General features: G+C 39.7%; 1 protein-coding gene across 1 annotated transcript in view; it reads left to right on the top strand.

The window, feature by feature from the left end:
• The window catches only part of dner (delta/notch like EGF repeat containing), a 47,355-nt gene that overhangs the window by 21,404 nt on the left and 6,637 nt on the right, over positions 1–19,314 (top strand). The window contains exons 2-10 of the mRNA XM_005803358.2: positions 2,159–2,506; positions 3,683–3,780; positions 6,432–6,595; positions 8,025–8,173; positions 10,392–10,545; positions 11,679–11,792; positions 15,168–15,401; positions 18,978–19,100; positions 19,186–19,299. Of these exons, the coding sequence (XP_005803415.1) occupies positions 2,159–2,506; positions 3,683–3,780; positions 6,432–6,595; positions 8,025–8,173; positions 10,392–10,545; positions 11,679–11,792; positions 15,168–15,401; positions 18,978–19,100; positions 19,186–19,299 (1,498 nt within the window). The remainder of the gene's footprint in view (positions 1–2,158; positions 2,507–3,682; positions 3,781–6,431; positions 6,596–8,024; positions 8,174–10,391; positions 10,546–11,678; positions 11,793–15,167; positions 15,402–18,977; positions 19,101–19,185; positions 19,300–19,314) is intronic.

The following is a 19,314-nucleotide window of genomic DNA, read 5'->3' as shown; positions in this document are numbered from 1 at the left end:
AAACATAAAAAAAGTTTGTCAGAGTAGCAAAGAGGGGAAGCTTTTCAGAGAGATTAGCACTAATGAGCTGTGACTTTGGCCGTAGAGGGAACAGACTGTTAATGAGTCTTTGTTGCTCTGCCACTCAGTTTCTCTCACAAGCGTGTTCACGAGCTCGCATCTGTACGTAGCAGGGGGGGGAGCATTCGCTGTCTGAATCACTGCAACATCTCTGTTCTTCTCTCTCTGCATTCTAGACTTTTTGTTTGTTTTCCCACTTTATTCAAATTTTATTTTGGCCACTGGAGCTTCATATACTTGGAGGCTCTACTGCTCCAATAAAAAATGCATCAAATAACAAGAACAGGATTACACACATTCTTAAGCCAAACAGCAGACAACGGTTTCAAGCAGTGAGTTTTGTCATGTCTCATTTTCAGCATAAGAACCAGAAGGTTTTCTCTAAGTGTGATTCATTATTTATGGATGAAACCAGCATGGAGGAGGCTGTCAGGGAGCATTTTCCTCAGTGCTCCATGGTGGACGAAATTTCAATTTAGAAGAAAACGTAAGTGTATAGATTAAGGATAATCCAGCATTAGATTCTCATTGAATGATAACTTATAAATACAAATAGCACAATGTCACAATATGATGGTATTTATACAGTAAAAAAGGTTATGTAGAAAACAGATTATTATTATTTCTATGGAGGTAAAATTATATAATTACAGTTATGATAGTGGTATTCCTTTGATTATTACTTTGTAGGAACACTAAAGCAGGAATACATAATATTATGTATTCTGTGGTATTTTTCAAGGGTTTATTGTTCTGAATTTGTTATTTTGTTCTTGAAGGAGAAACACTGGTGTAACAGGCTACTCAAGACTAAAGTAGCAATAACACAGTGAGTGTGAAAAGGAAGAAGTCAGGTCTGGAATGTTGTCTGAGAGCAATAGCTTGGAGACTTGACAAACTGGCACCCTGTAGAGAGATTTCTAAGCTTTATTTCAAATCCAGTCTACCAGTGGTACAAATTACTGCCTTGTGAAAATTGTTTTAATTCAAAACAAACATTTTGGGAGCACTCAGATAGATGTCCCGCTCCACTCCGGTCTCAGCTGTACTTCCTTTCAGACCTGTACCACCGGGTTACCTTGCATTAAACCACGAAGTGATTGTGAAGTCTCACTTTTCTCCACATAATCATTTTGTGTTTCTTTGTAATTGAGGTTGAACTCTTTTAGTCCAGAGTCTATAACTAATTTTTTTAGCAGCAACATGTCCTTTGGCCCTAAAAGTGAACTTAAGCTAATGCAACACATGTGGTGGACAGAAGAAAAGAGAAAGAACTGATATTTAAATCCAAATGCCTGCAGCAGCCAAACAATTCCAACTTTTACACACAGGGGAGACATAATATGTAAAACCTGCAGTAAAAGAAAACATTTCTTTCAGCTGCGGTTATCTTGGTGTTGTTAGTATTTTCTTCATTCTTAAGCTATCTGTAGTGGCCGTGGCATAAACAGTGTTTCTTCGTTTTTCCTTGGGTATAGCTGTTTCCATTCCAATCCTACACTCCAATTGCTTTTTTTGTGGGTGTGGAGAAATCCAGCCTCTTCAACTAAGTGCCTCGATGCTCACCAACGTCTCCATCATACAGGATTTTTCTAGAAGTCCATCCTTGTTCTCTGACATCTTTCTTTTTTAATGCACATATCTCTAAAGACCCTCTAAATAATAACAGCATCAAAAAATAAACCTATCTGCTTTGGTTTTGTCCCAATATATGATTAAATGTGCACTACAAGGAGCTTTGTTCCAGAAACAGATGAGATATTCTGAGAAATAACTAATTCAAAAGAAGATTAAAAACAACTCCTATATACAGTATGGACTCCATCAAGATGGTAAACACTGGTAATTTTAGAAGTACACATAAGAAGATACTGGTGTGCAGTTTTAGCTATTAGTAACATCTCTGATGTGAAACCCGATTTTATATTTTCTGCCTTCGCAGTAAAAACCTTTCAAACAAGGCGACGACGCAGAGCTGAGAACAGCAGTGATGAGCGTAGCAAGATAACTGTGTTTTCCTCCCGTTTCCTCCTCTGACTTTGACTCCACTGTGTTCTCTGTTATGTGTTTTTGTTGTTTATTTTCTCCATTATCTCAGTTTTTCACAGACCCCTGTGCCAGCAGCCCTTGTCTCCATGGAAACTGCAGCCGGAGCGAAGGCGGGGAGGAGGGCGAGCCGGCCTACTCGTGCGAGTGCACAGAAGGCTACGAGGGAGAAAGGTGCGATCAGATCTTGCTGGACCTGCCACCCGCCGCCGACTGGGGCCCGGCCACCCCCTCCGCTCCCGAGCTGGCCACACCGGTGACCTCCACCACAACGGCTACGACTCCGCCCCAGCAGCCAACCACAGTCCCAGCCACCACCACACCGGCACCTCCCACCCTGCAGCCGTGGCAGCCCAAGTCCGGGCAGAGGCTGCTGGTTGTGCAGTGGGATGCAGACAGGGTGAGAACGTTTCCACTAATCCTCAGCTCCAGAAGATTTACAGTTTTCCCCTCGCCCTGGGAAAAAGTCATCCAAACCAACCTGGCTCATTATGAAAAATTTATTGCATCCAAAAGAGTTTTCATAAGCTGATAATGACTCTTTTACATTACTCTGGGGGAATTTTGGCCCACTCTTATTTGCAAAATTGTTGCTAAGGTCAGTTTAAGGTTACATCACAGCTTATCAATCAGATTTAATCAATCAGACTTTGACTAGCCCACTCCTAAACCTTCCTTTGTTATCCATTCAGCTGATGGTTAGATATTTTCAGCGTTTTTGTATCATTTTGTTAGAGTAAAATTCACAGTTTTATCGATTTGAAGTCATCCTGATCTTAAAAGCAACAAAGCAGTCTAAGACAATCACACTTTCACATCACATCATACTCTTATTCTAAGATATTGGTTTTACACTAGATCCTGTTTTCAGTGTAGAATAATCCAGCCTACGCAGTATATTTTAAGTCTAAGTGTTACAAATGTTGACAAAAAGCCGGTCTATGTTTGCCTCAATTCCAAACTTAGAATTGAGGCTGAAAGCCAACACCTGTGGTCATCCATACCACACAGATAGCAAATGTTCATAATAAGCAATTGCAGCTATTAAAAGTTGCTCCGAAAAGTAAAGAAATTTCAGTCCGGAAAAGGGAATTTTAAAACTGGAAATGTTTTGGGACCCTCAATGCTGTTCTTCCTGGGTGTGTTGTCAATTCACTCTTGCAGTAATTCTGCTAGACTGATCTCTCCTGGGAAAGGTTATTGTTGTCATTATTTTATTTTGGTTTTCTGGAATCCCAAAGCCTTAGAAGTAGCTTGAAACACTTAAAAGACTAAAATATATACAACTTTTTCTCAGCTGTTTTGAAATTGTTTAGACTGATGCATTTGACATGCTGTTTTTTAGATCTTTTATTCTACTTTATGTTGCCTGACACTTATCTGATTTTACACCACAGGCAACTTGTGGTGTTAATAAAGGGGGACAATAACTTTTTCACAAATTGACAGGTTGGTTTAGATATTTTTTTCATCCTGAAGTTATCTTTGTCTGATTTGGAATTCTTATAATGATTTGAAACATTTAAAGGAATGTGTGTAGGACTGAATATTGAAAATGTGATGGTTTGTGCTTCAGGTCACAGAGGGTCTGCACTGTGTGAGCCCTGAGCTCTGTGAGCTGACATCAGGGACCCTGACTCTGTCTCTGGAGGTGCCTGAAGAAACCGCCGTAAAGTAAGAGGAATATCATGAAGTTTTTAAAAACTGGCAGCTCCCTTCTAAATGCAGGATTACTTTACATTCAGAAAAAGTCGAGAAAGTCTGTTCTCCTCTTGCTTTAAAGTTCACATCAGCTGCAGTTTACACTCCAGCCTGGAGATGACCTCCTAATTAATCTGTGGCTGCAAAAGTTCCTCAAAAACTGATTGCTCTTACTTTTAAAAATGAACTACATTCAGGTGCATACAAAGGAAGTCGCTGGCCAGCCCCATGTCATCTATAAATCTGTAAATTCTGCTGCAACCTGAGAATAGGTAGTTCTGACCAAAATGTACCTTTTAAAAATACAGAGTCTGCATAATTATTTCACAGAAGAAATAAAAATAGAGCCTGCTGTGTACATTATTTTATGTACATACTTACCATGCAGTAACTTTCTCAGGAAACATTTTTCAGCTTGAAGGTTGCGTCACTAATACCCTTTCATTTGAAACCCTACGACCCAACTGTGTCATGCCAGCACAGGTGCGCTCAATTTATTAGGAGTGTGATTGTCCAAAAACAGTGTTATAGCTGCCCTGTAAACAGGAGTTCAATGAATTATGCAGAAGGAGTGGTCAAGGTGATTGCTGGATGCCCTTGATGTTCTCATTACACATGAGAGGCACGGCGCAGGGCTCTGCTGATGATCCCAGACAAAAGGCTGCGAATTGGGAGGTAATCAACCTCCGCTGCCCTGTTTTCCTGCTTTTTGATTACACAAAATACCTGAATGATGTACCATGATGCTGGTTTTGAGGAGACTTTTTCAAACTAACATCTAGCACCGTCCAGAGCTGCAATGACCACCGAGTGGCATTTAATTAGAAAAGCAGATAAGTATATTTGATAGGTATATCACACACAGTGTGATACACGTTCAGCGAAAAGGGGGTAGTAGTTGAAGTCCTGTGAGAAAATCAAGATTACTTCTGTTGTTGCTTTACTTGAACTCACACATTTCTGAAAGGCTTTTGTGGCTTTTATTCATTAGTAGTTTGACAGGATGAAGAGCAGAGAGAAAAGGGGAAGACATGCAGTAAATAGCCCAGGCTGGGAATCAAACAAGTAATTTCTCCCTAACTCATACTAACGGTGTGTTTCCACCGGTGGTGCCATAAAAAACTGTGGGGATTGGGGTGGAGCCTTTTGTTCATTCCCAATGAGCAAAATGCTGACTACTGTGGAAGATCTTATGCCATGTCAAGTCATCTCAGTCAGATTTACCTACAGACTTATTTTAGAGCTATCCATAGATGGACATACTGTTGGACTTGGGGTCATTGTCCCTTTGAACACAAACTGATAGAGAGTAAAATTCATGGGTCCAGCAATTACAGAAAGTTTTCAGGAAGCAGTGAAGCAGCCATGAAGCTTTAAACTACCACCACCATGTTGGATTGTCAGTATGATGACAATCATACTGACAAGTATCAAAGCTTGAAATGTTGTCTGTTTGTTTTGTTATTTTTTTGTCAGGCCTTTATTATTATTACTTTTAGATTTAACTGTAACTTAGTAGAGAGCTATTCCTCCATAAATTATAACTCCTGTGAACCTTAAGTAGCCGTAGATCTTCAGCCAGTCTGAGTTACAGATGGTGTTCTTACAGCTATGGAAAAAAAAGAAAACTTCACCTTCAAGTGACCAAACTACAGTATTATTATTTCAGTCACATTGCCTCAGTTTTAGTTTGCTCCATCTCTTCTGTGCCACTTTGGGCAACTATTGCATCAGTCCACATGTGGTCTTCTTTCTTTAATTTGAAAGTTAAATGTGTGTTGTAATATATTCTGAACCACAGCTTTCAGGCTTGCTTTTCCAATTAGTCAATAATAAAGTAACATAAATTATTCCCTTCCTGATGTCAGATTTGGTCTTTCGTTTAGCACATCACACATCTCAGATTTCCGATCCTCCTTCTTCTCTGCGCTGCACTTTCCGCCCTTCATCACGTCGTCGGAAAATCAGCGTAGCGGTGATAATGTTCACAGCTCTTATCAGCTGTAAACACTCATTATACCAAGTGCACAACATGGAGGGCTAAGAGGATAATCACATATTGTTTTATTTGTTTTGGTTAATATGGGAAAGATTAATTCAGTGTAGGAGGGAGTCTAGAGAGGCTCTCGATGCCGTTTAGTTGTGAGCAGCTTCACTCGAGCTTTTTGAGCATCTTTCTTGCAACTGCAGCTGACAGATTACGTTCTACTCCCCTGTCTGTCTCTCACAAGGGCTTTCTCAAAAGAAGATCCAGCTTAGTTCAGCTTTGCTCGACTCTTTTCTCCCTCTTCAACAAACAGCTGGATCAGTTTAGTCTTTGGTTGCATCTGAGGCTTCATCCTCACACCGAAGAGCCTGTTGGCAGAATGCTAACCCTTGAGGTTTTCTGTATATATCCTTTACACAACTTTAGGTTTTTTTTTTAGAAGTTTTGATTTGTCACACATCTTTTGCAAAAAAAGGATCTAGACTAAAACAATATTTCGCTATCAAAAGGCTGAAAAGTTGCATTTTGGAACAAGTTGATAGAGTCAATAATCACTGAACTGTCCTGCTTCCAGTTGCTTGTTAATTTCCCTCATGCTTTTGCTTCCCTTATTTACTTGCCTGTCCTCTGCCACCAGGGTGCTGGTGAATGCTAGTGGAGCTCCAGTGCTGTGGCGTGTGAGTGAAGAGGGTTTTCTCCGCTCGTCTATTCTGAACGGCACCACCACATGGTTTCTGCAGGCCCCGGATGGCCTGGTGGTACCAGACCGTTTGCTGCCCCTGGGACAGAACTACTTCCTCAGTGAGTCTCTCCTCACTGGAAATCGCAAAGAACAACGTGAAAGACCCCCACATCTGTTGGTCATTGTGTTTGGTCATTGAGTATTCAGAACTTTGCACAGCAAAAATACAAAATTACTGTATTTTACAAAATACGGTATTTTTTGTAGTGAAAATATCTTAGTACACCTGAAATAAGACAAAATAACATAACAAAACCTTTTTAGTAAGACAAATAAGTCAATAATCTTTGAATGTAGATCAAAAAATGCTTGTATTTTTCACTTCCACGCACTTCCTCTCAAACATCTGACCTTCATGTCTGCTACCTCTGTGGCAGTCGCCTCTTCTGCTTCACAGAGAGAAGAAAATGATGGAGTTAAATCAGAAGGAAATGGAGGGCGGGAAAGAGGGATTCAGACATAGAAGGGGAGCAAAGAAGAGACAGCAAGGCAGAAAGGGATTATAGGGAAGGACGGGGAGACAAAGGATGCACCAGGACAGACGAAAGGTCAAACTGTGAGAAACAATCGGCTTCAATGAATTTTGTCCTTTCATATGCCAGGCTTAATCGTGTGTGACTAATGTTCACAACATAATCATCCACACTCATTTTTGGTGCCTTAGTTGGGGGCTTTGCACACGTGAGAAGGATGAGACAATGACTACACCTTAGATGAAAACAATTCAGGGCCTGAGCTTTCACAGTTTAAAGCCGCAATGACTCCGCAGGTCCAAATTTCATTGTCATTGGGGTTAATGATCATCAAGTCAGAGGATGACAGGGGAACGTGCACAGAGCTGTCAGCGTTCTCATTGGTCAGGCCAGCTGACGTGACTGCTTCCATCAGCGGCGGATGTCCCGCTCATTGGTTCAGGTCAGATTCTGTAAAACAGCACCTGATATTTACTACGGAGCTATTTTTATCCAAGCAGCAGCAAAGCTGCCAGGCTTGATTGAGCACATAATAAAAGAGACGTTTGACGTTTACAGATGAAGAGAGAGGCTTTACAGGAGAACATGTTAAAGATCTGCCTGCATCTGTTTGTCTTTTGACTCGTCTATAGGGTAGCTGTAGTAACTCTGTGAAACTGTAAAGGCATCCTGATGCTTTGTCATGACAGTGGAGTTTCTCAATGTGTTAAAAGGAGCAAAATACACTTCTAAAGCTGGAAACCAGAAAGTGTATTTTTAGATGTTTACAGAGGATTGGAAGAAAGACCAGAAATGTGTGGCCTTTTGTATTCAGCCCCAAAAAGATGCCGACAAATTACATTACACTTAACAGCTGCAACACGACAACACGGGAATAAATGCAACTTGAAAGGAAGCTATTTTTAAGGTATTAAATTCTTTGTTGTGTTGAGGTAAACTGACTTGTTTTCACATAAATATCTAAGTGAAGCAACTCTTTAAAACATTTAAGCACAACACGTTTGTTTCCCCGTAGGTGTGATCCGTGTTGGTGCTCCCACAGCCCCGGAGGTCACCCTGCGTCTCAACCTGACGGTGAAGGCCAGCAGCTGCGTGGAGCCCGGCAGCAGCTTCAGTGACCCTCAGTGTTCTGGGAAAGGAAAATGCGTCACGCAGCCGTCAGAGGTGAGAATTTCCAGAAACAGCAAAGGTCACTGCTACAATCTAAGTGCTCATTCCCTGGCCTGATCATTTTATTACATCGCACAAGGAGAATCACTTTGTTCTCTCAGCAGTCAGCAGCTCTCCCTGCTCTTGTTGGATGACTTAAAGCACATAATGTTCTTACTATTTATGCTATTTTATGAAAAAATCAGTAAGAAGCCCTGTTAATGCCACAAGCGACTGTGGGAAAATGTTGCCTTTTTTTTAGACGGGATCATTTGCCATATGTGATGGCTATGGAGTAAACACTAAAATATGCTTATCAAGCATTTAGGGAGCTTGTCAAGTGTTTATCATGGATTCCACTTTATAAATTTACTTTGTAAATATGGTCAGGTCCATGTTTTCATTTTGCATGGTAAAATGCAAACTAGTGGGAAGAAATTCTGCAAAATCACCAACTTTGCTTGGACAATAATTCCTGCAGGCCAAGAACAATTAAAGTATATGCAGTGATAAAACAGCAATATATTGTAGCGGTTAAAGGGTGCTGTTATGTTGTTATGTGTTTTTCTCATGAGGCTTAGCGGCAGAGAAGAGAGCGAACCGTGAGCGAAAAGGCTATCTGTCCGAATGAAAAGACCTGTGTGTTCCACCATTAAAGTGGTGAATGTTCTGGCTATCCGACCCTGTGTGTGTTTTCATTGAGCCCTCAACAGAGGTTACAATATTAATGTTTTAATTTAATGGTTTAACTGTATGCCTCACTTTCATCCAGAGCTGTAAAATGAGCACAATTTATAGAAATGTGATTTTACTTGAGCTGAATTAATAAACAATGTGTTTTTGTTCAGTTTTGTTGCATTTAAAATTTTTAGGCCGTCTTGAATGCTCATTTTGCCTTCATAACCCACTAGTCCAGTCAATAAGTAAACTAAGTCCAACTTTCTGAAATTTAGTCTGAATATAAATCCAGATGTTCTGCGAAGGCCGCAGAGATTTGTTAGAGAACGATGGAGAACCAACAGCGTCATGAAAACCAAGGAACAGCACAAACAAATCAGGAATTAAGTTGTGGAAAAGTTGTGTGCCTTACTTTTGTTCCATCCTGTTCCAGTTTCAACTTCTGGACCATCAAAGAGTCATTATTGAAAAAAAATGGGGATACAGAAGGCGCTTTGGTTAGATCATATATAAATGTAACTTTTTTCCCTATTAGCTATAAGTGGCTGCACATCACCGTTCTCCTTGAAAGACGGTGGTGGCAGCATAATGCTGTGGTAATACTTTTCTTAAGCAGGGACAAGGAAGTAGGTCAAAGTTGATAAAGAAATACAGAACAGTCACTGAAGAGGACTTGCTAGTGTCTGACAAACACGAGACTGAGACTGCAGGATAACAACCTCTATGCATGATACAATAGAACAGTTTCAATCACAGGATGTCCTCGTGTCTTCGTCCTTGTCCTGTCCTACAACATGTACACACATCCTTGTTTTACAGCGTACTTCTGCAGAAATTGATGATGTGCTGAGGAAGTAATTCAGTCATTTGATTCAGGTGTTGCAGTAGGGACAAACTCCGAGGATTAGAGTTGGAAACCCCAGGAAATTTTTAAATCCAATTGAAAGTCTGTGACAAGATTTGGACATTTCTATGCACAGAAGCTTTCTGTCTGCTCTGACTGAGCCTGAGCTATTCTGAAAAGAGTATGAGGCAAATGTTTCAGCTTTTGTATGTGCTGAGCAGGTAGAGACACACTCCAAAATGCTTGTGAAGATCGGTTCCACAAAGTAGTGACTTGGACGTGATGAATTCATATACGTACCAAACTTTTTAGATTATTTTTAAAAAGTAATAAAAAAAAAAATAGGTGCCCTTTTCTATTCACTCCACAGTTATGAGGTAATTTGTCAGCCACATAAAATACAGAATAAAATACAGTGAATGCTGTGGTTGTAATGAGACAAAGTGTGAAAAGCAAGAAAGTTATAATTTAGTCAGATGCTCTTGAAAGTACACAGATAATTTTATCTCAATTAAAAGAAGCAAAAATAATCTTGAAGCTCACCCTGCTACCTCACCAGCGTCATCTAAACAGATTCAGCCTCTTTTTATATCTGGCTGAGAAAGTCAAACTGCCTCCCTGCTGATTGAAGTGTTTTGTCACTGAATCGTTTTACAGCCTTTAGACTCTTCCCTTTAACTCATTCAATCTTCGTGTGATTTCTACCTGCAGAGCACTTTCTTCTGTGAGTGTGAGGACGGCTACACTGGCATTTTTTGTGAGGAGCTCGACGCCTGCCACCACCGGCCCTGTCGGAACAACAGCACCTGCACTGACATCAGACAAGGTGGCGAGGGGCAAAACTTCACATGTACCTGCCAACCAGGTACGCTTTGATGCATTTCACATGTGTTTAATAGGTTTATCTTCAGGTGATTGTTCCAAGTGCGACTCCGTGGTTTGTGTTTATTCTAACCTCTTCCTTGGCTTTCAGAAAATCTCTCATGAGATCAGTGAGGACGGTGAACTTTTCATCCTGAAAGTAATTTTTACGTGTGGGTTTGGGTGTTATGGACTTCAAAACAATGTCTTCTGACAGGGTAGTAAATGTCAAAGGTAACCGCTAAAGGTGCTAACAAGCCCACTTTGAAAAGTTGATAAAATATCCCCAGACATCACACGTAGTTTTAATAACCTGCAGAAAAGATTTCAGGTTATATCAAAAATAGCATCTATGCATTATTCATGTAATTGAGGATTGCAAATTTAGTAATCCCAAGATGCTAAAATGCAACAATTAAAATTTTCAATGACGACTCAGAACGTATGCGGAGGAACCTACTGATTTTAGATGTACAAGATTATTCTCTGACAGCACAAAAGTATATTTTTTTAAATTGTGGCTCATGAGAAAGCATTTTCTGAAGCTTTAGAATATTTATTAATATTACATTTCTCTCTTTGTGTTAGAATACAAATGCACATTACACTGGGATGACTTACATTTTGGAAATGAAAAAAGATTACACATCATTTTCATTATGCCCCTTTTTTTATGAGCCTCATTACATAAATGTTGGCACCATGATAAATCATCAAAACATGAGTTACGGTATATTGTTATGTAAGGGTGTTATAAATAAGATATATTATTATTATTATTATTATTATTATTATTATTGTTGTTGTTGTTGTTGTTGTATTTTGCTCATTTTTGTGTTTCACATTTGTGGTGCACCTCCACTAATAGAGATTATATGATGAATTTAGGTTATCTCTCTTACAAAGACATGTTTACAGACCTAAATGAAAAAAAAACCCACGAACAAATAATTAACTGTACCATCTTAAATTGGATTTTTGTGAGACAGGAAGTCAAATCACTAAAAAAACATTGGATGATATTGGTGGCCTTCAAGCACCAATAATATACAATAAATAAACAAAGTAAAATAAAGTCAGTCGTCTTTTTTGCTTAAAAACATCAAGCAATCTTGTGAGACTGCTTTTGTTTGCCAGGTTATGAAGGCGAGCGCTGCCAATTGCTGGTTGACCACTGCCTCTCTCAGCCTTGTAAGAATGGAGCCACCTGCTTCAGCAGCTTGGCTGGACCGAGGTGCTACTGTCCCGAAGGTAAAAAGCCAATTATTCTGCAACTGATGTTTGGTGTGGGTATGAAGTAAATAAATTAGGATGCATTGGAGTCTCTGCCAGAAAAATGCAGTTTGTGTGCTTCGATATGAATCTTTTTTAACAGTTAAGCAGGAAAAGACGTCTAGACACTGTATGTTTGTGCATTCTTAAACAGCATCTGTATTTTTGCCAGGTTGAGTATCTGCTGCATGTTTTAGAGTATCTATGTCACTCCGATGCTTAATTTAAACCTTCCTCCTCCTTTCTAATTAGTCTTCGTAGGCTGAGCGACCTGCATCAGCCACTCTGGGGAAATCTGTGACCGCAAAACTTATGCATCCCCCCCCAACTAGAACACATGGGTTTGCAATTAGTTTCAGCCATGTGCATGTGACTGTGTTTGCATGAAAATGCAGCAGATAACAATGGAAGGAGGCACATAAATAAGAAACAGCAGAAGTGGAAAAGTGCCATCGTTGGACGAGCCGTACAAGTTGAAATTCCCAATAGTCAGTCCAGTATTGTGCTGGCTGAACTGGAACACCTGACCATGTTATTGGACTAAAGCAGCCAGAAACCAATGTCCCCAATGAGGTATAGAAGCTCTGATCCACTATTTGTGAATCTATTCAGCTGGGATAAAAGAAGCAGCAATAGCAGTGCCACATCTCCGTAAGTTTTTTTTAAAGAAAATATAACTTTGTTAGATAACTGGTTAGTAATAACAATAATAAAATCCAAGAGAACTAAATACTTTAGTCATCCACTTGTGGAAAAACATATGGACCTTCAACCAAATGAATGAATGTTGAAATGTTTTCCATCGGTGCCAGTATGACTGCTCTCCTCCAATGCCTGTGAATCATCTGCAAATGATGCTTCGGTGTTTCTGCACACAAGCACACATGAGCAATAAAGTCATGACAACTCCATAATAGCTGTCATCAGAGATGCATCAGCTCTGTGATCACTTCGCCAGCGATGCCAGCAGGAGCCGCATTTTTATCTCCTGCAGTTGAATCGCCCCGCAGCGTTCATATTTTCATTCTTTTTATGAAAAAAAACATCTGCTAGAGTTTTTTTTTTTAACCATAAACAAACACTGATTTTTTTATAACTCCTGGCACTAAAAGCTGAGAAGACACCAAGGAAAATTACTACTGTCATTGCCAATAAAAGCTTCAGAAAGTATGTTTTTTTTTTCATACTTTCTGATAAATAAAAACAACAGATTCCTCAAAGAGTTGTTGAAGATGGTGATGTCTGGACAGATGATCAACACAAATTGGCTTCCAGCTTTAAGTACCATGGACAGCGCTACATGTTCGTAGCATTCATGGTGCGGGCCATTTTTTGTTCAACTTGCACTCAGACAGTTCAGGTCTGAACATGTTGCAATAATATCACCTCTCCCTTCTTTTCTTTTTAATTTAGGGAGAGTCGACTAAATACTTTAGTCTGCTGAACAAATTCAAAAACTATCATCTTTACAGCCTAAATCAGGGGAGCTACGCTAGCGGTACATCTGGAACATGTAGCTGTGCCACTGTGATGTGTGTAGTCCTTTGATTTGTTCAGTAGTTAAACTGAGACCACCAGTTCAGGGGTAGTAATTGATTAACCTTTTTAATTGTCATTTATATGATTCACTGGGATGTGGACCGGTTTATTTAAAACTCAGCGGACTCCACAATGTTCTTATCAGCCACTTTTTCCATGAAAGTGTGAGTATTGTATTAGTAGTTTGCCTGAAGTCAGAAACAGATATTCTGAGGAGTGAGCTGCATGGCTAAATTTAAAATGTAACATTGTGGTAGGTTTTAGAGCCAGAAGCAAGAATAAATAGGCTTCCTTCTGTTAACTGGGAGTGTGTGGAGTGTGTGTGTGTGTGTGTGTGTGTGGGGGGGGGGGGGGGGGGGGGGTGTATGTGTATGTGTGAGTCAAGCTGAGAAGAAAGAAAAAAGCAATATTTTTGTCTTTGCCAGATTAGCAGAAGTTCAGTAACAAAGCAGAAGCAAACCAAGAGAACAAACCCTGGTGGGCAACTTATTAATTCATTATTTGGCATCACAGAGGGAGAATATAAAAGTAAAATCTTGTCATTGACATTAGGAGAAAAAAAGAGACAGACTTAATGACAAACGTTCTCCACACAAAGTGAAATATCACGATCCGGATCAATGGGTGCTTGTGAGAAATCTCTTCATTAGCTCAATGGAGCATGGTCTCGGCACTCAGCACAGGGGATTTACTGCTGGGTTTCTTTAAATCAGAGGACCCCCACACACTCCATCACACTGTTTGAGCATTTCTGCACTACAGTGGCGGCTCCTGAAACAGAGGTGAAAACAGATAAGGAGGAGAAGCGAGGAGGAGAGGTTATTTTTAGAAGCAGAGAAGAGGTGACTCGGATGATAATGAGAAAAGGTCTGCAGATTTTATCGAATTGAGAGAAGGGGTCTTCACAGAGGAGACCCTCTCCAACAAATAGTCTCGCAATCATGAAACTGTTTCTATGAGAAACTAAAGACTATGGATGATTTAAAAAAAAAACACTTTCAATGTGGATTTAGTGTAGATGAATGAAAGTATTTGTTTGGAAATTATACTTTAAACAGGCATCATAAGTAACAAGAATATAATTTCAAAAATGAGATGAAAAACAGCGAAAACCAAAATGGCAACAACAAATCAGAAATCTGAATAATGAACCTTACAAATTTGAACAAAGATGAGACTTTAATCAAACTGCGTTAAATGTTTTCTCAGTCCCTTATGCTATGTCAAAAATCAGTTGCACACACTGTGCATTGATGTGCAGCAAAGTATTGGAGCCTTAAGAAATTAATGGCCTGTTTGAAAAACACATGAGAACAGTTTAATGCCATAAAACATAATCATGCACAAGATGATGAAGACATTAGCTAACCCTCTGCCCTGTCATTATGTTGGCTGGACTGAAAATACTGAACCGTGCAAATGTTTCAAATCATCCCAATGTTTTTATGTTGCTTCCAAAAATCCAATTTTTGTCTCTCAGGAAACCACTTAGCCAGTTTTATGAGGCTTTCTGTTATCTTATGTTTATGATGCTTAAAAACAAACACAGACTACTTAATGTGGAGCCACTGAACTGTATCTTTATGTACTGTTTTGCAAGAAGCCCATAATAAAAATGCTATTTATTTGGTTTAATTTCAACCTGTACTAAGATTAGTGTTGGAGACTCCTGCTGTAAATGATCAGATAAAAGTTTAGGCATCTCTAAGCTCATAGCGTCAGCCCTGCTAGTTCCGTTTTGCGAGGAGTTGAGCAATTTTTCAGCTGTGCACAAGAAACCACTTGTGTCTTTCATTCACCCATCTAACATCTCAGGGTACCAAGGAGCTACATGTGAGCAGAAGGTGGATCCGTGTGGTTCCAGCCCGTGTCATAACAATGGCACATGCTATGGCCAGGGCCCCGGACCTCTGGGATTTGGCTGTAGCTGCACAGCAGGTTTCACCGGCCCCACATGTGCCCAGCTGGTGGACTTCTGTGCCCTGAACCCCTGCGCCCACGGTGTGTGCCGCAGCGTGGCCAACAGCTACAGGTGTCTGTGTGTTCCAGGTAAGCTGCACAGATGAACATCAACATAGCTGTAAGCATAATCAGCTAAAGTCAAAGGTGACACAATTAGTGTTGATAAATGAAGACACTGACCTAAGCTCTAAAAGTGAATATGTGACTTTGCAAATTTTATTTAATCCTTCAACCCCTTACATCTCAAAGTGTATGTTGGTTGTGACGTTGGTGTGTCTCACTATTTTTTTTCTTATTTTTTTCTACAGTACAAAGCTTTTATTTGTCACAATTACAGCCACGTTTTCACCAGTTAAGCTGTGCTCTTTCAACTCTGAAATATAAGACATTTTCAAACAGCTGTATGCCATTTTTATGTTTTAGTTGAACAAGAACTAGAGAGAACATGCAACAGCAGTGTTTGGAGGCAAATTATGGCTTAATTTCTAGCTGAAACATATTTATTTAAGAAATGCAAACCACATAGTGGTCAAAAACTTTCATCCAAAATATTAAATCAAATTTTGCATGATCAAACTAAACCAAAACAGCAGGGGCTTTTCTTCTAAGTTTGAACCTGGTTTGAAGTATTTGGGTGATTTCAAGAAATAAAAGGATTTTGATCAGAAGATGTCCATAGAAAAGATCAAATTAACGGTTCTGAATATTGCATTTTTATTATTATTCAGAAACCTACAAAATAGGCATCATAAAGTTGTAACATGATGCTGTGCAAAACCCTTGAAACGCAGCTCTGTAAAGATGATATCACCATTATTGCTCTCAAAGTTTGATATTGACGATTAACAGATATACGTGAAATATTTATGTAGTTTCTCCAACTTACTATGTGAAGTATTTTTAACATCTTATTGCTATCAGCTTATTTTTCTGTAACTTGGTGTCAAGGCAATTATTAGCCATTTGTATGACACTTTCTTTCAGAAATTCATCTTCTTATTCACAATACATTCTAAATCTTTAGGTTGGTCTCCATCTTCGTAGCATGAGTATGATATAGTATAAATTAAATATAGCCTAAAACAGCTGACAAAGACTTACTGTATCTGAAAAGATGTTGGTTGGTAGCAGCGGCTCAGCCTTGGTAGAAGGAAATAGTGCCTGGCTCAGAGATGAGGTATTTTTAGCTGGCATGATTTGTGAAGCCGATGCCTCTGTGATCAAATAAATTGGGCGGAATGATGACTTATCATTATCCCCCGTCTTGCAATTACCTTGCTGGGATGGTGAGATGGATGGCTTTCTCAGTGGCCTATAAACATAATTTGACACTTTGCCCTGAGTGCTCTCAGTTTGTACAAGCTGCCAGTGGAGCGTATACAGCAGTCAGACTTTCCCTCTCTGACTCATATTTACACTCATCAGAAATACAGATGCTTCTTTTGTTGTTTCTATGGCTAAAAAAGATGTACAAATAGTGGTAATGTATGATAAATTAGACTTAAAGTTGTCCTTTAAATGTTTTGGTAATTATCCTGGCAACGTGGATTGTTTCCATTTTCATTTATAAAAAAACAAAAACTTTGAATGATTTCATTAAATTCAGCACATCAGGATCTTTCCATCTGCTGCTTTCCAACTGTTCTGATGTCTCCCCTCTATGTTTTATTTATTTTGTGTCATTTTTCCATTCCTTAATTTTTCTGTTCTGTTTGTCCTTTTGTCCTTTCTCTTCTTCGTCTTCCCTCTGTTTACCTCACCTCATTTCCCTCTCATCCTCTTTTGTCTGGTTGCCATGGTGAGGTGCCTGACTTTATATCTGTGTCCTTGTGTGTGCATATGCGGCTTTGAATGTGAAGATGCTGCCGTCCAATCAAGGGCCTCTTTAATGAGACTGGAGAAATTGATGGTTTGTAATTATCGTCCCGGTCTCTCCAATGAACACACACAACATGAGGTAAAATTGTCTCTCCAGCTCACAAGAACATCAGCTGGTGTGTGAGGATGCGAGTGCGTCTGTCTGTGAGCCTTCGTGTGTGTTGAGTTCTGTTAATTTGGCTGTTTGAGAGAGAGCTGCCGGGGAGCTGATAATGTAGAAGGAGCCTTCTTCCAGTTCATGTAATCCAGTCGACATGAGAGGCTGCTGCAACCACCAGCCTGCTCACAGACAACAGACCGAGTCCTGGAAAGGCTCTTGACATTTCACTGGCATTTCACAGAGGAGACCCGAGAGGCTCTAGCTGTGCTTCTCATTAAGTCCGTGTTTCTTCCTTCCCTCAAACACACATTAGTTGGGGCCCAAGGAGAGATTGCTGAACCTTCAGTCAGACAATGGGACACAGTTGAGGAACGGGACATGATGGAAATAGGTTGCTACAGTGCAATGCAAAAGAACCTTGAACTATTTAATTTTGTCATGCTGCAAATAAAAACTTGAACTTAGTTTTAGGGAATTTTAGGCCATAGACCAATACAAAACAATGTAAAGATATGAAGTAGTTGGAAAAAGAAAGCTTTGATTTCTTTTTTTTATGAGTATAAAACTAAAATTTGGAGTGTGGATTTGAAGAACCAACTTCAATGTAATTACAGCTACAAGTCCTTTGGGGATGTCTTTACAAGCTTTGCAGATTCTCCACTGGATTTACATCTTGACTGGGTCAAAGTCAAACTATGAGTTGGTTTTGCAGGGTGGTTGGACTCTGCCACCATCAATACAAGATCTTGGTGAAAAATTAATGCAACACTGGGTGGAAATAAATCTTGTGACATTACAGAAGCTTATCAAGACAATGCCACAGTGAATGTGAGCTACATTCAGGGTTAAAGGTGGTTGCAACTATTTCTTTGGACAGGCAGTGAATGTGTTTCTTTGTGTTGGTTAGTCCTATGAAATTCCAATAAAATACAGTTCTTAGCTGTAATGTGACAGTGTTGAAATGTTGCAGAGATATGAATACTTTTGTAAAGAACTATATGAATCACAGTTTTCTTTCTCTTTATTCTTCCTCTCCACAGATTTCAATAATTCTTTCCACATTTTTAACTCATTCAAACAAAAAGACACACTCAGCTGTGCCTGAGAACAATAGGCTTTGCTCATGTCACACTTTTTGATATTAAAACAAAAAAACATTATAGGCTCTGATTGTTTTCATTGCTATTTGTAGCTGTTGCAGGCTCATACTGCCTCAGCACATAACTGCCATCCTATGGATATGCGGTGAACTGCATATAAATCGGCGATACGCGTCCTGTCACCTAAATTCTGATCAAACAGTGTGGCAGAATAATTTGCCACCTGCCTGTTATCTACATTTTTCGTACAATGAGATGGCTCATAAAGTCATTAATGGTGTCCTGGCTAGACTGAATAAAGAAAAATAGTCTTGAGGGAAATTAATTATGAAGGAGAAAGGCTGTTAATGTGAGGCCATGAGATGTTTTCTCCTGCAGATGAATGCTATGACACTTCCGGGAAACTCCTGGTGTGAATTGTAAATGACAGTAGACAAGCTGCTTTCAGCGAGATTCATTTACAAACACTTTCAATGAAGCAAAAAAGAATTTTCACTTCACATATTCTGCTCTGGAAAAAATATCAACATGGCAGTATTGTATGATTTTTAAGACTCTAACAGCACCACTGGATGCCTTTTCCAGGCTACCATGGATTGTACTGTGAGGAGGAGTACAACGAGTGTCTGTCTGCGCCCTGCCAGAACTACGCCACCTGTAGGGATCTCATTAATGCCTACGAGTGTGTCTGTACACCACAGTTTGAAGGTACATACACCCATACATCAACTTCTACATTTTCACAACCTGCATAATGGATTGGTGCAAGTTCACTTCATGTGTGTATTTTCAGGAAAGCATTGCGAGATCTACAAGGATCCCTGCGTGAATGTACGCTGCCAGAACGGAGGTCGATGTGAGAGTAGTGGACTTAATGCTTCTTGTGCGTGTCAATCCGGATATGTAGGTACGCAATAATGTC

The sequence above is a fragment of the Xiphophorus maculatus genome, chromosome 18 (genome assembly GCF_002775205.1).
Source record: "Xiphophorus maculatus strain JP 163 A chromosome 18, X_maculatus-5.0-male, whole genome shotgun sequence".
NCBI lineage: Eukaryota > Metazoa > Chordata > Actinopteri > Cyprinodontiformes > Poeciliidae > Xiphophorus > Xiphophorus maculatus.
The sequence above is the reverse complement of the archived record's forward strand: the minus strand, read 5'-3'. Positions and strand labels throughout refer to the sequence as shown.